At 33.1% G+C, this 16,548-nt stretch overlaps 1 protein-coding gene across 1 annotated transcript; it reads right to left on the bottom strand.

The window, feature by feature from the left end:
* Positions 1-3,405: 3,405 nt before the first annotated feature.
* On the bottom strand, positions 3,406-13,286 carry LOC128185739 (recQ-mediated genome instability protein 1-like). Its single transcript, XM_052855383.1, has 14 exons — positions 13,083-13,286; positions 12,502-12,648; positions 10,388-10,492; positions 10,011-10,130; positions 9,348-9,481; positions 8,577-8,731; positions 8,239-8,300; positions 7,050-7,302; positions 6,220-6,864; positions 5,926-6,014; positions 5,364-5,477; positions 4,867-4,908; positions 4,041-4,091; positions 3,406-3,677 (listed from the first exon to the last, which is right to left on the bottom strand). The coding sequence occupies exons 1-14, from the start codon at positions 13,191-13,193 to the stop codon at positions 3,507-3,509; spliced, it is 2,199 nt and encodes a 732-aa protein (XP_052711343.1). The 5' UTR covers positions 13,194-13,286; the 3' UTR covers positions 3,406-3,506.
* Between the last annotated feature and the right edge of the window lie 3,262 nt (positions 13,287-16,548).

Here is a 16,548-nt window from a genome sequence, read left to right as displayed (position 1 = left end):
TGTTTGATAGATAAAACCTTGACCGGAATGAGCTATGGTCGCAAAAATCAGCTGCCGGAATGACGAAGTCAACTTTATAAAACATCTAATATCTCAAAAAGTTTTTAATATTTTTTCATTCGGAAACGATTTTTATGATCACAATGACCAGGCCTATAAAATGTGAAAAAATTAAATCGATATCTTATGATTTAGTATGCAAAACCTTGACCGGAATGGAAATTTTTCGTTAAAAAAGAATGCTGTAATCGTGCAGTCATCTCTAAATAATCACCTGTATCATAAAAACCATTGATTATATTTCCATTCGGTCAAGATTTTTTTCATCCTTAGGAATACACCTATCAGATAGTATATACTTTTATATATTAAACTGGATTTAAATGCTCAAAACCTTGACCGGAATGGAAATTTTACACTCAAAATTTACAAATTTTCTTAATGCGCTCAGGTATCGCTCAGGTAAAGAAGCCGTACTACAGGAAGGTGTGAACAACACCTGTAATAAAAACATATATGTACTACATGAACTCGTATATGTAGATAATCTTACATCTGCTTTTTTAAACATCATTTTAAAAAGAAACAATATATACGCGAAATTAAGATAAGGAAATTGGTTATGGGTTATTTATTTTTTATTTAAAAGGTTATTATATCATTTATTAAAAATAAATATCAACGATGCTTTTATCACAGTAAGTAGAGCAGTACCAAAGCTAAAATTGAATTAAAAGCTGCTTGGCAATGTAAGCCGTGATGATGATTTAATTGTTTAAATCAAAGTGAATTAGAATGTATTAAAACCATATATATAATTATATGTAAAAACTGCTTGTCCGTGTAAGCCGTGATAATTAGGATCGGATGATGATTTTAATTTTTTACATCAAAGTGAGTAAGAATGTACAATGTTAACGGTAAAGAACATCCGGTAGATGCTTTAACATTAAGTTTACAATTGTTGCAGTATAGGTATTTTTACAATATTCAATGTGGGTTAGCAGGTATAGGGCAATATAAATTATTAGACATGTTTTCTTGTATAAAAATACCAAAGGATGAGATTGTAATTCCTAGCAAGTTCTTAGAGCCTGAAGAGATTATTGATTATGTGCGTGGTACTTTAGAAAATTTAGAATCACTGTGAAAATCTGATTGTAATTCTACAACTACTGTATGTAAGCTCTAATATTTGTAATTCCAACGAACATGTCGATGTCGGCTCCGATGAACATGTACCTTTTCTTTCAGAATGTATTTCCGCGGAAACCGTTCCCGAAATTAGCAAAACAAATTTAAAAGGTATTGATAATTCAAATTTATCGCAGACGTGTTTAGCCAAATTGACAGTCGCGAATAATGGTGTAACTTTTGTCGAAAATCAAAAGGCTTTCATTGTTAACGGTAATAATAACAAAAAATACGCAGTAACATTATTTCCTAAAGAATCGTGTCAATCCCAGCCACGGGTACTTGTTATCATAAGAATAGTTTGAGACGTAACGATAAAAAATCCGGTAGGAAAAAACCGCGACCGAATGATTGCGACAAGGAAGTTATACCAGCTCCAGATTCCCCCGCCGCCGCGTTAGAACAAGAGGATGTTGGCGACGACATTCCCGTTAAAAAAATCAGAATGTAAAGAGGGTTCCGATAAGGTTGTTCAAGACGAAAAATGGGTTTCTGGGCTTAAAGTTTCGCACAAGAAAAATATTTTAGATCCAAAAGGGTGGTTGTGTTCCGATATTGTGAATTATTCATTAGATATAATCAAAAAGCAGTTTGAACATATACATGGGTTACAGTTAAAAAATTTTGCACCACTATTTGACGAACAAACTAAATCATGGAAATGCGATAAAAAATTTGAACATACTCAACCACCTTCAGTTCAGATACATCATACGGGTAGAAGTCATTGGGTAACATCTTTTCAAAATAACAATAACGAAATTTGTATTTTAAATAGTCTTAGCATCTATTCTTATTAAAATTTTAGATTATCAACAACAAGAAAATGGCTATGATTGTGGATTATTTGCAATTGCTAACCTTGTAGAATTTTATTTTAATCCCGATAATTCATTTCAAACTAAAACCTCTTTTAAATCAGAAAGTATATGAGAAACCATCTTGTAGAATGTTTAGAAAATGGTTTATTTACGCAATTTCCGCAAAATTCATCACAAACTCCTGACATTACAGTTTTAAAACATAAGATTTTAACAATTAATTGCTGTAGTTTTTGTGGATTTCCACATTGGGTGGATGAAATGGTAGGCTGTGATTTTAAATTAGGGAAAAAGCTTTGTAATGTTTGGAAACATTCAAAATGTGCAGATGTAAATAATGATTGTACAGATTGGCTATGTATTGACCATTGTCGTGATTAAATTTGTGTTGTTCTACTGAAATTTGTTGTTTTAAGATATGTTTTTATTACTTGTGTTGTTCACACCTTCTTGAAGTACGGCTTCTTTACCTGAGCGATACCTGAGTGCATCTAATATTGGCCGATACTACTTAACGAACCTATTCCAGTTGATAATAACTTTTCCGGAATTATCTAATTTAATCTGCCATCCGATAAAATAAATAATAAACTGCAAAATTCGGTACAAAACTATTGTTTACAACATTCAAGCATTCTGATCAATATATGAGACTGATATCAAATCACTATATGTACATAGTTTGCTATCTGCATGTACAATTTTCTGGCAAAATAACTCTTTCTATTAAATGTAGATCCAGAATCTTTTTTTTTTCACTTGCTCTGATGAGAACTGTGTGCATTAATTTGCCTTGTTGTGCACTAAATACTATGCCACCGTTTTCTCAATAAAGCAACAAAAGTTATTTTTGATCATTGCATGCTGCTCATTTTTTCAAAATGAAACAACACTATTCAATGTTTAAAATGATACTCCTTTATGCCATATATTTTTTAACATAAAAAAGCAAGCCTGGTAAACATTTATTAAAAGACTTAATGATTTTTCTCAGTTTTTATTGTATATTTATAATAATTTGATTAACAAAGGGAGCAAACTCAATATTTAAAACGCCCACTCTTTCCCCCCCGTTTTTTAAAATGAACAGATGTGATAAACGACTTAATGAACATTTTTATAGCATTATATAGATAAAACTGTTTAAAATGAAATTAGAAGATAAACTTTTTTGACAAAAAAATTATTGTCCTTCAATACTTTATTTTCTCATATAAAGCCTTTTGATATTCAATGCATTTCTAATATTCCAGACCAAAAATAATCAACTTAATTTTTAAATGCACTTCTAGCGTATTCAAGTTCTTTTTTAACTTGGACATTTAAAAACCTCTATCTCAGTGTATAAAGTCAATCAAAAAACACAAATAATAAAAAAAAATTAACTAGATTAGCAGTGACAATTCATTTAATCATAAATTACTGCTAGAATCATTTCAAGCCAGAACGCTTGTAGATGATAGAATAAAACTTGAAATTCATTAACATGTGTTAGGAGTCAATTTGAGAGAGAGCCCTGGACACTCTGGACTGTAGCAACAAGATATCCTGGTCACTGACATCCCTCAGACTAAGGATCTCCGGCTTCTCCGCCCCAGGGGAGACAACTAGCTCCATCACGGCCAGTAGGTTGATGAGGGACTGTTGGCAGTCCTTGATGCCCTAAAGTACACACACAAAAAATCAAAATTCAATTAACGGTGTATTCATTTTTTTTCACGTTCAAAATATGAAGATATATAGTTAATTGGCAACCTTTATAATTTTGGCAAGTTATTTTTTGTGAATACCAAAACGTATTCTTTATTAAACTTACATGACTGTCACAATATATTGTATTTAAAGTGAACATGAAAACTGGAGCAAAGTGAAAATTAACTAGATAAACAGATAAACTAATACTTATACCTTACAAAAAATTGTCATGGATATTTTTGGATTTCAAAATGCAAGTTTTAAATAAAATTGTGAAGATCAACAGAAAAAGAGTAAAACAAATTTAATGTTGAAGCTCAAGTCCATTACCTTGTTAAGTTTCTTCATAAGGAAACTGTCTGGCTTTAGGTGTCTCATCTCCTACATCACAAAAGGGAAATCACATTAAGAGGGCTAGATGATTATTACCATTCTTACACCGATATTAACCTCCTTAAACAGTAGAGCTCTGTATAAACATATAGAAAATTTCAAATCTAGAATATCACGATTATATTGGTTTTTTCTTTGTTAAATGATAGTTTATAGCTAAGGACAACATATCTAAAAATTTAAGGAAGATCTGATGATCAACATGTTGACCACTCAGCCTCCTTAAAGCTGAACACTGCTCATAATTAGGCATCATGGTCACACAGGTATATAAATAAACATCCTTCAATTTTGTTAAACCTGACTGTACACCTGAAAGCCATGAGCAATATGTAGTATTCCTTCCATATCCTTTGATTTTATGATCATATTCTGTTTGTATATTATGCATTAACTTGTATATTTGATGTTTGTATTCTCCTGAGTTAAAATAAGTGTGTAAAAATATTATTTCATCACAATCAAGTAACAAGGAGATGTAAGACGTACATCAATACTGGTGTGACCTCTACAGCGAAATATCTTCAATTGTAAACAGGTCTGCAGCTTATATAGGGGTTTTAAGGCCTATGATGATGAAAGCGAAAAATACAGGACAATGCCTTATATGAGTATTGTTCAGCTTTAAATCCGTGTATACTCTAAATGTTGACAGTGGCAATACACATCAAATCTTATTTCTTTCCTTTTAACATGTACATGTTATATGACGAGGCACATGCTGTATACAGATAGGATACATTTCTGATCACCAGACTCTTACCATTGTTTCTGGAACTGAGAATCCAATCAGTTTGGTAAGAACCTGCAAGGTGAAATTCATATTTTTAAAAAATTATTATCTACAAACAAATGAAAGGCTTTCCATCAAGACAACACAGAAAAATAGATTTGATTTTTCCTACAATTTATCAATATATGCAAGTTGATGTACATGTAATATATATATATACCACTTGTCAATATTTTAGAACTGAGATATGAGATTTTAATTTATATAGCACTTTAGTTTGAAAGACTGCCTATCTTAAAAAAAAAAATATCTGTACTCAGGAAAAATAATCTGATCAAGAAAATTCAAGCATTAGCGAAAAAAGGTCTCTATGAAGTTGGCATGCAAAAAATTCCTTAATAACACCAATCGCTTTTAATATTCAAATGATTACACAGTAGAGTTACAAGGAAAAATAGTTAACTTATGAAAATTCTGCATATACTTTTAATGCATGACGTGACATGTTATTGTAGTTTCAAACTGACCTGATTGGAGAGATTGACGTCCATGACTTCTGAGCCGTCGTTGATCTTACAAGGCAGCTGCCACCTAACGCCTCCGATCCGACGAAGCTTGTCGGTGAGAGTGGACACATAAGCCTGTCAATACAGAAAATAGAGAAGCGATTCTAAAGTCTGAACTTAAATTGAAAATAATATTGACAAGAAATTACGTTGTATGTACCTTATAATTTATGGCTGAGATGGACATTTTTTATACAAATGCAAAGACTTTGCAAACCTTATGACAAATGCACAAGATTTCATGGCTGGTGACCATGAGGGTAATTGTATTTCTTCTGCAATATTTGCTACTTTCATACTAGCATGCACCAACAAAGAAAGCATAATATTGCTGCTCTAGTCTAGTCATGGCTTGCAAGGCGAACTTGTTTAATGAAAATTGATAAAGAGTCTGAGGACATTAATTGGACAACAATTAGTCCACCAACAATATTTTATTGCAAACAAAATGGCAATATGTATGTAGGTAGTTAAGCTTTATGTTAACACCTGTATACAACTACTACATTATGATTATACATACTTTTGTATGGAATCTGATTGGCTGACTGACGGGCATCTTTTTCTTCACAAAGGCCAGGTAAGTAAACGGCTCAGACTCTGGTAAGAGTTCTACAATACACAATACCATCTGCTCAACAACAAAAAAACCCACAAAGTACACATATCTTGAATACAATGGATATGTCAAAGTGATTTGCAAGTCCCAACCACTTATTTTTTAAGTATTTTACCCTCAACATCTTGAATATCTTCGTGTATGTTTTTAAACAGTCCCATCTAGTTTGAAATGACAAAGCTTGACTGTATTTCATACCTGTGATTTTTGTGCTCCCTCCAGCTGAAGTGGCAGCAGATTTCAGTGGACTTGTAATGGCTATCACCACAGGTTCTCCACTCCCTTTACTCTCTAAAGGTTTCTTCTTCTCCAGCGGCTTTCTTATCTGTGTCTGAAGCACAGAGTTACTGGGTTGTTCTTGACTTGTGTTTATCAATATAGATTCACTCATTTCCTTCTTCATAAGCCCTTGTGAGCTTTTAGGACTCATAAACAGTTTCTTTTTCTGGACAGGTAACAGAGGGTTTTGAGTTTTGCTGACATCATTTTGTATACATGTATTTTCCTTTGCTCTTCCAGAATTTGAAGAACCTCCCAATACAGACTGTTTTTCAACTCCATCACCAACAGCAGAAAGATCGAAATCATCCAAGTCATCTAAAAACTCCTCATCACTAAATTGTTTATCATTTGTGTCAACTTTTGGTAAAGATTCCTTCTCCAATCCAAGTTTCGTCTTTAGTTTACTTTGACAAGACATGGCTGCAATTTGCCCAGCACCATTATTGAGCGTGCCTGCTGCATTCTCTGAATGTTTTTGCTTTGCACTCTGAAAACCACTAGGAAGATCGACAGAACCTTTTGTTTTCTGATTTTCATTTTCTAGGGAAGATTTTGATTTTCCTACAAAAAAAAAAATTCAAATAATATCATAGTGAACACAGCTAACTCAAAACACAAATAAAAGCAATTTATCATTTATTCATATATATTTACAGAAAAAATAGCAAACATAAGCTTGCCCTCTTTCCAGAATCTGGAATATTCACTATAGTTAATGTTCCTCTAGAAACAGGTTAATACACTACCAGATATAGAGGAAGACTTTATGGACTGTGGGCCCACACCCAAACTGGACCTTGAATGAACAGCAGATTGCTGGACCGCAGAAGAAGCAGTGTTCATTGGCAGAGGTCCGGAGGAATGAGAGACAGGTTTGGGTTGTCTGGAAGTTTGTGGGGCTGAGAAGTTAGGAGGGGGTGGAGGAGGGGGAACTGAGTCCATCTCAAAATCATCCATGTCTTCCATCAATCCTTCCAATCCAATGATGTCATCTTCCCACTGCAATGTGTAAATTGACAGAAATTAATGACATTCATCAAAACTTTCTTCATTGCAACAAACCTCCATTTAGGGCTGGGACGATACTGTACTGAGCCGATTCGGTACATATCACGATACATGAGATGCGATACGATACATATCACGATGCATTACAATTAAATGAAAACATGAATAAAAGTTTAAAATTTATTCAACCTGCCGATGTGTTACCGCATGTCCAAGTTATTTTGTTATATTCATAATGAGTGTTGCACAATTTACAAATTACTTTAGTCTCGTGTACACTAGTTTTTCATAAACAAGTACTCCAAAAGTTTTCCACACTCCATATTTAGCTTCCTAACAGTTTTGACAACTTTACGAGGTTTTCCGCCATCTGTGTACTTTCATATTAGGCGCGCGGACTAAAAATAGCCGATATATGAAGCTCCGATATTTTTGAAAAATAAAAAAAGTTCGGTAAGGTATCGTTGTATTAATGGTAAATGTATCGATCCAAATATCGTCAAAATAAATACCGCGATGCACCGGTGGATCGTCCCATCCCTACCTCCATTACTAAATAAGTCTTATCTTTTGTTTTTAATTTTTTAGATTCATGAACACAGCATATTTGTTCATAGGCATCATAAAAGTTTAAGACTCCTACTTGTGGCATATTAAAGTGATATATTTCAAAGCTTCAAGTCATGATTGCACAGACAGACTGACGGACTGACAGACAAGGTGATTCCTATATTTACCCCCCTAAACTTTGTTTAAAGGGGGTATAATAACTGTTTACAATAATTGCATTACTGATTATTATGTACGATACATTAAAATTACTACCTTCACTTCCCTTTAAAGTAAGCTGTTAAGGTATAGACATTAAAATTACTACATTCACTTCCCTTTTAGGTAAGCTGTTAAAGTATTATATAATAGATATACCTCATCTTCTACTTTGATGGCCTCCTGTTTTGGAGCTGGTCCACTCGTGGGTCTTGGTCCAGCTGTAATTATAACCAAGTACAACAAGCACTCTATAAAACGGGGGAAATATACATAGGGCAAAACAGGCACAAATGAGTTAGAATCATTATTACTAGAATCTGTTAAATCCAATCAATTTAATAAATTACAATTCTTCCATAATAAGGGAGATAATAATGACTTTTGCTGCAAGTGTGAATACCTTATGTACATGTACCGGGTATTTGCGTTTGCTATAAAAATGCATTAGTTTAACCCAGAATCTAGAATTTATAACATTAAGTACTAGTACTGACCCAGTGGTCTGTTCTGTTGGGGCTGGGAGGGCACCTCTGTCTTTATTTTCTGAGACTGAAACTCTGTCTTCAGTTTCTTATTTTTTGATGTCACAATGCCGTCACCGGAGAACTCCTGGTGGTAGTCCTTTCCCGAAAACTGAAGACTTTGTTCCCTTTGGAAACAGCATGTGATGAATATAAACAGTGACACTACACTTCAGAATCACATCAATATATATCGTCTAGAGTTTGAGCGATGTATTTTAAATTTATAACAGAAATTACAAGACTAGATGTACAGTTACATGTATAACACATTAACATTAATTTTAATATTCTAAACCCCCCCCCCCTCCACTCCCCATTTTCACAATTCATATTAATACATGTACATGTACTTGCCATGGCAAATTTTTATGATTCTGCTGACCAACTTAATAATTCAGCCTACTGTTTACTTTGTCCAAATACCTTCATATTTTGTACAAACTTAATTTATCCATAATATGTCATGGGTCAAAATTTGAACCTTTATCAACTTTTGAAATACAATCCTGGTAAATATATCGTATATAATTGTAAAAGTAACATCAAACAAAATGGTTGAATCACATCAGGCTGTTAAATGTAGATCATCAGTTCAAACAAAATGCATTTTGTTAAGTTTGATCTGATGAATTGCGCCTAGCAACAAGACATGATCTGAATTTTGGATCAATCTCCCGTTACGATTATATATTTATAACATACTCTTCCATTACAAGGCACTAAATTCAGCGTTAAACGTACATTGCCTGTTTCAATGAGTTGACGGGAGTGTTGGTCTCCACGAGGGCATCCACTTCTCCGCCCAGCACAGTCACGTTGTCCGCCGTCAACATCAGGATCCCGCGGCGACACTGAACACTTCCCTTCACCAGAACCTGAGGAAAACCAGAGCAAATTGACACAAATTTTAAATCTTAATTTAACAAGAGTTTTACAAAGTGGAGTACCCCCTTGTATTTTGGAATGTGTTCAAAATCATTACACCTCTTTTGTTTGTTGTGTTCTACTGTTCTCACTAACATGAAATTTAAGTAATGTTGTATAATCATGTACATATAGTTAAACTCAATAATATTAAATATAATTTGTGAAATAATGCACTAAAAACTTAGACACTGTAAAGGGTTTGACAATTTACAATGGTTTTAAAAGAAACATGCAAAGTTAAACTTTGTACACAAACACAGTAAGACACTTACATACCTACATATATACAAAGCAATGCTATATCCCCTCTCAAGGAAATATCTACAGCTGTGACTTCTCACACAAAGAGCTTGCCAATTGACATTTTAATCATGAAACACTACCGGTAATACCCAACCTGTCTGAATGAACTATAAAAACTAAAACCAGTCTTTCTATACAATATACAATGTACCTTACAAAACAGTTTTTTTATACCTTACAGCCTGGTTTCATCTGGCCGCTCAGACAGGAGATTGGTTTGTACTCCATTCCCTGCACCGTTATTTCACCGTCTGTCATCGTCAACATCATCATCCGTGTCGGCTTGGGTTCCCACTAAAAGATACAGTTATATCTTTATATATGATTGGACATCTACTCCATCATTTCAATAGGTACAATATGTAGTTCATAAATCATATTTGAATTTTTCCTTTCCATAGTTTCAAAGTTATAAAAAATATTTTGTGAAAAGGATAATGTGTTTACTGCGATTTAAAGAGGCTATTCACCAACCATTTTAAAATTGTGAAATTCTGATATGGTCAGGTAGGGTGACCGCTTGTAACAAGAATGATGGATAAACTGTTTACCGGTGGAGCTGGCTCAGCAGTGACCTCCACATTTCTGCTCTCTGACCCCTGCACTTTTTGTAGTTGACCATAATATGGCTTTCCTACATCTACCATTGAGTCCACCTGTCAGAAAATTATTAATCAAAGGCCTGAAGGGCCACAATGGCGTCGAGTTAAAGTTAATTTGAAGAGTAAAAACCTAAATAATTTTTTTAACAAGTGAAAAGCTGTCAATGTGACAGCTAACCGGGTTTTTCTTTTTATATGCGAACTGTAACCATAATCCATGTCAACCCATATCCAGTGAAATAAAGTACCCCATATGCAATATTTTGCTAAAAAGACTTAGTTCAAAAGCTGGTATTTTTTTCATAAATAATCAGAAATAAAAATCCTAGAAATATTCACACCTCTGATACATGTACAATTAATCTGCAAAAGAACAACTTTTTATCTATAAAACTGTAGGAATAGTTATCTGTACAATGAGGTTACTCTATATGCAATATTTTGCTAAAAATTGACTAACTTCAAAAGCTGGTATTTTTTTCACAAATTATCAGTAATCAAAATCCTAGCAATATGCACACCTCTGATATATGTATAATTGATCTGCAAAAGAACAACTTCTTATCTTGAAAACTGTAAGAGGAGCTATCCGTACAATGAGGGTACGCTATATGCAATACTTTGCCCAAAAATGATTAAATTTTTTGATTTTTTTTTCATAAATTATCAGTAACCAAAATCCAAGCAATTTTTTTCATAAATTATCAGTAACCAAACTCCTAGCAATAAGCACACCTCTGATATATGTATAATTGATCTGCTAAAGAACAACTTCCTATTTTGAAAACTGTAGGAGGACTTATCCGTACAATGAGGGTACCCTATATGCAATATTTTGCCAAAAAATGACCAAGTTCAAAAGCTGGTATTTTTTTCATAAATTATCGAAAATCAAAATCCTAGCAGTATGCATACCTCTGATATATGTATAATTGATCTGCAAAAGAACAACTTCCTATTTTGAAAACTGTAGGAGGACTTATCTGTACAATGAGGGTACCCTATATGCAATATTTTGCCAAAAAAAATGACCAAGTTCAAAAGCTGGTATTTTTTTCATAAATTATCGAAAATAAAAAAAAAATTAAAAATAGAAAATGTTATTTATCACATAACTAATAAAATTACAACTCATTACAAATTTGCTCACCTAATTATTAAAAAGTTTTGAATTTCAATTGAAAATTTAAGTTTATAGAAATATCTTAGGAGTTAAAAATTTTTTAGATTTTTTTTCTCTATTTATATGAAAATAAATATTAAAATTATTATTGTGTTTAATCTTATATATTGTATACTGCTGATAACCACTCTGTCTCTCATTATCAATTTCATCTAAAATTCACAAGGATCCAAATGACACGGGCCGAAAAGATCAGGGGTAGATAAAAGAAAGCACCCATTCACGTTGTTTACAAAGTGAAAGTAGTTCACTAGTTGGTTTAAAATAACTTTTGGTTGTAGATGTACTTATCGCTCGATTAGGAAGTTTTGTTTCTACAAGATCAAACATTTGTGCATTGTCAATTTTCGATATGGATACAAAATAATCTATTTTGCAGGCTAGTACATTTCATAACCAAATTGAGTATGTAAGCCCAGCTATCGCATGTGTCTCGGTGCTAGTGTATTCATCCGCTGAAACCGAGACATATTGTTTTCAATAAAATGTGAACATTTTTAAAGACGGCAACCATTTCGAATCTGCAAACTTGTTTTGTTGACGTACAGTTCTGTTCGAAATTGAAGTATGTCATCTATTTTTCTTCAAACACATACGAAAACTTTGCACTCATTTGAGTTGTTTGGCTCCTAAAAACGTAACTTCCGGACGTACGATCCCTAGATGGCTTTCGAGCTTCGCTCGACGCCATAAAAATATATAAAAAGATCTGAGGATATATTGATACAAATTGCAAATTAACATGTACGGATATGTAGCTCTAACGTCGTCCATCTTTCTTTTTCTTTTTTTTTTTTTGGGGGGGGGGGGGCCTGGAAGCTACACACCTGCATGGAGCAACAAACTTTCATAAATAATCCTTTTACCAGCATGTTCATACCTGTAAGGCAAATACCCCATTGAGCTGAAATTTTTGGGTAGATGCAATTTGATCTGGCAGGCATTTTGAACCAATTTCTCTCAAGTCGGCGAGAAGCCACTGCTCAAATACAAGTCCATTCAGTTGTGTTTGAGAAAGCCTTATCCCCTAAAAAGAGATTAAAAATTACATCAGGATTCGTTTTAATCAGCAATAAGTTTTAACTACATGTATGAGCAGAACTGCTAGTCCCTTGTCTTGCTAGCCTATATGTACATACCTTTAAAAAGAATTCAAGAGTTATAAAAATACAACAGCCAAATCATAAGCTATTCAAAAGTAAATTCATTTGGTAAAAAAAGTTGTCTTTGCAAACCATGACATAAACGCAACCTACAGGTGCAATGTCAAACCTCTATCAGCATGATCTGCTGATCGATCAGTCCATATGTTGCAATCAGCATGGACTAAACGCATTCGTATTTTTTTCTAAACAAGGTAGCCTTTTGTAAAAACATTAACATCTAAAGCACACTAGGCCCCTGCAAACATTGTATAAGGTTTACAGCTTTGTGAGCGGGCAATGTTTATAAAAAGTCGACCTGGTTTTCCTCTATGATCCATTCAACACAAGCTTCAAGCCAGTCTCCGGGTACAAGGATATGTCGGGATTTTAGCCAGGAATTAGTTGCAGACACCGAAGTTTGAGTCATGCTATTACAAACTCATCTGAGGCACACTGCTTGGTATGTTAGCTGCTTTAATTTCTGCTGCTTTAATTTCTTCTGCATATCGCCATGTCGGTGTTTTGGCGGGAAATTTTGTAAACAAAAATAGTAAAATCCGAACCCGGGTAATATAAGTTCCGGATTTTTACCCACCCCCTTTCACCCTTTTTTTAATGGTTCTAAAATTTTAAAGTAGCTATTGTTCGTACATCATGTTAAAAGTGATTTGTTCTACGGAAAAATGCATTTCTTTACAACTGATCAATCCGTATCCAAATGAAAAGAAGCGGCGCTTCTTTTTTTTTTTTCAGAGTACTGTTTTGGTTAGCATCGGTCCTCCAAATTCGGAGGGAAAAAATATAACCCCTCCAAAAAATTAAGGTTACTTTGACCTATTAAATGGGAAGGTAAATTGCCATAGTCACGGTATACGATATGAAAATTCAAAATTTATAATGTTTATAAGAAATACCGTTTGCATTACATGGCTTATATGGTAGCCGTAAATCAAAACTTTTATTCCCTTAATAAGACAAATATTCTAGGTATAAAATTGCTTGAAAAATAGTTATACTGCAACTTGTAATCTAAAAAATCTAGTCCGTGAAAATTTAATCCCACAAGTTCACCGTATTGTCATGAACAACATTTCTATCAAACCATTTATATTTACAACTATTTTGATTTTCATTAGTATATATTACAGATATTACAATGAAACGTTGATTAGTTTGCGATTAATAAACATTCATTAATTTGGTCGTAAGTCGTAAGTTCTTTTGTAAACCGCAGCCCAGTGGCGTTTAAAATAATCATCTTTTATAAGAATATTACTACATGAGTATCATAGAACATTTTCTATGATACTATAATAATCTTAATTTAAAAAATTATTTTATTATTATTATTTATTTATTTATTTTTTGTAATTACATCCACCAAGTATGATTCCATCTATATTTTACGGATATCATATCTACACGCCCCCGGCGTTTGTCGATTGGTCGATAAGAAAAATCACGGACTGCACGAAATTATCATGATGGTGTCAGACTCAGTCTCCCATAGGTGCCAATTAATTTGGCTGTGTTTTCTTAGCTAACGTACTGATGTACATTAACAGTAATTTAGGGAATTTTACTTACACTTTTACAATCATGCAGTTTAATAATCTGTAAAAAGAAAGATGTTTATATAAAAAATGATATGATTTCTTTGACGATTCAGGTCATAAAGGTAGCGGATCATTGCAGAATAAAATTCATTTATGTAACATATTTTCTTTATTTGTTCGCATGAATTGTCGAAGAAAGTATTCTTCTGTTTAATTAATATAGCTCCAGAAAAAATTGCTCGAAATATAATCATGATGATAATGCATATAAATTTATCATGTGCAGCATGGCACCTGACGTTAATCAAATTTTCTTAATTAATCCAAACAATAAAATGCTTTCTTTGGTGATTCATGCGGGCTATGAATCATGGAGACAAATCACAAAAATACATAACCCGCGTTAGCGCAGGTACGTAGCATCGTTTTTGAAAGTTGGGGTAGGGGAATCATCAAAAAAATCTCGACCCAAAAAAAAAGGGGGAGGTATTTTACACTTTTCAGAAGTCGTAAAAATCCTAATTTGTGAGTGTGGGGGTGGTGGGGGGGGGGGGGAGCGTACTGGACTCTGTATATATAACTTCTACTTCAAATTTTACTGTTAATTTTCTACCTATCACTTTAAGTCTTAATTGTTTACATGCTAACCAAAAAGTGGGGGGTGGGGTGGGTGTTAAGCTCCCTCCGATGCTACGTGCCTGCACCATAGTAACGTTCTGCAAATTTTTTTCAGCAATGATCGCTACCGTCATTAGTTCTCTGTTCATAGAGAAAGGTACTATAGTTTTTTCCTGATGGCTATAATACTTATAACACTTCATGCAGTTAAATTTATAATTTTTATACACTACGTTAATGACAATTAGCGGGAAAGATTAGCAGTTAAATATGCTATACATATATCAGTAAACTCAATTAAAGTACACATAGCAATCCATTGAATAAAAGAGAAAACAAAAACTTGTGTATATATATACAGTTTATTTTACAGTTATGATATTAATAAGATTTGTTTTCCAATTGTCTTTTGTGAGGAAATATGATGATATCAAAGAGACAACACGATACACATGAACAGCTATACACACATATTGAAAAGTTATCACAAACGAGTTGGCTTTACGTCAATCTCGACAAAGTCTATCATTGGGCCATAACAGTATTTACACGTATGTCATTTTGCCTCAGTTAATCTCTCCTATACTATCTCAAAAGGGCTTTAAAAAAATGTTTTTATACAACCTGGTGTTGGGAGAGTATGGTGCTCAGTTGCTAAGACTTACACATTTTATAGTTTAATAAAAATAAAACCATTTAATTAATTCTTGTCTTAAAAATCAAATGTACAAAATACCATGTAAATTATTCACAATCATCTACATGTATTGGCAACAGAAGGAAAACTTGGTATTATTACAATTCTAATTACCCTTAAGTACAGAGGATTTTATTTTTCTGGAATGTTTTAGACAGTTTTTTGTGTCCGTAATTAAGTTTATCTATTAAACACATAAATGCATATATATATCATAGTGTGCCAACTAAGTAAAAAGAAGTGTGTGTGTGTCAAGTACAAACTTTTTGGTTGCATATAAAATGTTACTGTCAGTTCATCATAGTCTTTAATTTATTACCGGTAAATGATGTTTCAAAGTGGATGGGGGGTATTTTTAACAATGCACTATTTGCAAGTAGGTATCTACTGTAATGATACATATATTAAAAATTATGCAATTAAAAAAATTAAGTTTTTCTACTTTTTGGGGGGCTTCACATTAATATTTCAAAGATCAAAGAAAGGACCATTATGTATTGACTAAATGAATCACAGAGAAGCGTGCTACTTTAAAAGTAGAACAACCCTTATCATGCTTATTGCACCAAACGAAGTTTTATAGGGATTAAAAAAAAAACTCTTGTGACAATGGTAATCAATTACTCTAGAAGTCCTGTATTTTAATTCCTATATGAGTCTGACAGTAAGCAAGTTTGGTTGTGCATAAACTGTTACATACATGTACATTAAAACTAATTCAACAAACTTTTTGCTGTATTGCTTCAAACAAAATTATACATTTATATTCTACACAAATTCTCAAATTTGTTCACACTTCAACAGGCCATAAATAACTATAAACTCTACTCAACAAAAATGTGGACTTGATTGACCAGTCATAAATAAAATCAAGTCCTAAATTATTGATGTGACTCTCCCAACATTCATGA

This window comes from Crassostrea angulata, chromosome 5 (genome assembly GCF_025612915.1).
Source record: "Crassostrea angulata isolate pt1a10 chromosome 5, ASM2561291v2, whole genome shotgun sequence".
Classification (NCBI taxonomy): Eukaryota; Metazoa; Mollusca; class Bivalvia; order Ostreida; family Ostreidae; genus Magallana; species Magallana angulata.
This window is presented reverse-complemented; position numbering and strand designations above follow the sequence as displayed.

Bases quoted from the DNA above. Each gene is read 5' to 3' on its own strand.
- LOC128185739 (XM_052855383.1), bottom strand. From the start codon at position 13,193: ATGACTCAAACTTCGGTGTCTGCAACTAATTCCTGGCTAAAATCCCGA. The intron at 10,493-12,501 runs GTATGAACATGC...ATTTTCTGACAG, and splicing joins ATGGGGTATTTGCCTTACAG to GTGGACTCAATGGTAGATGT. The intron at 4,092-4,866 runs GTAAGAGTCTGG...TTTGTGATGTAG, and splicing joins TCTCAGTTCCAGAAACAATG to GAGATGAGACACCTAAAGCC.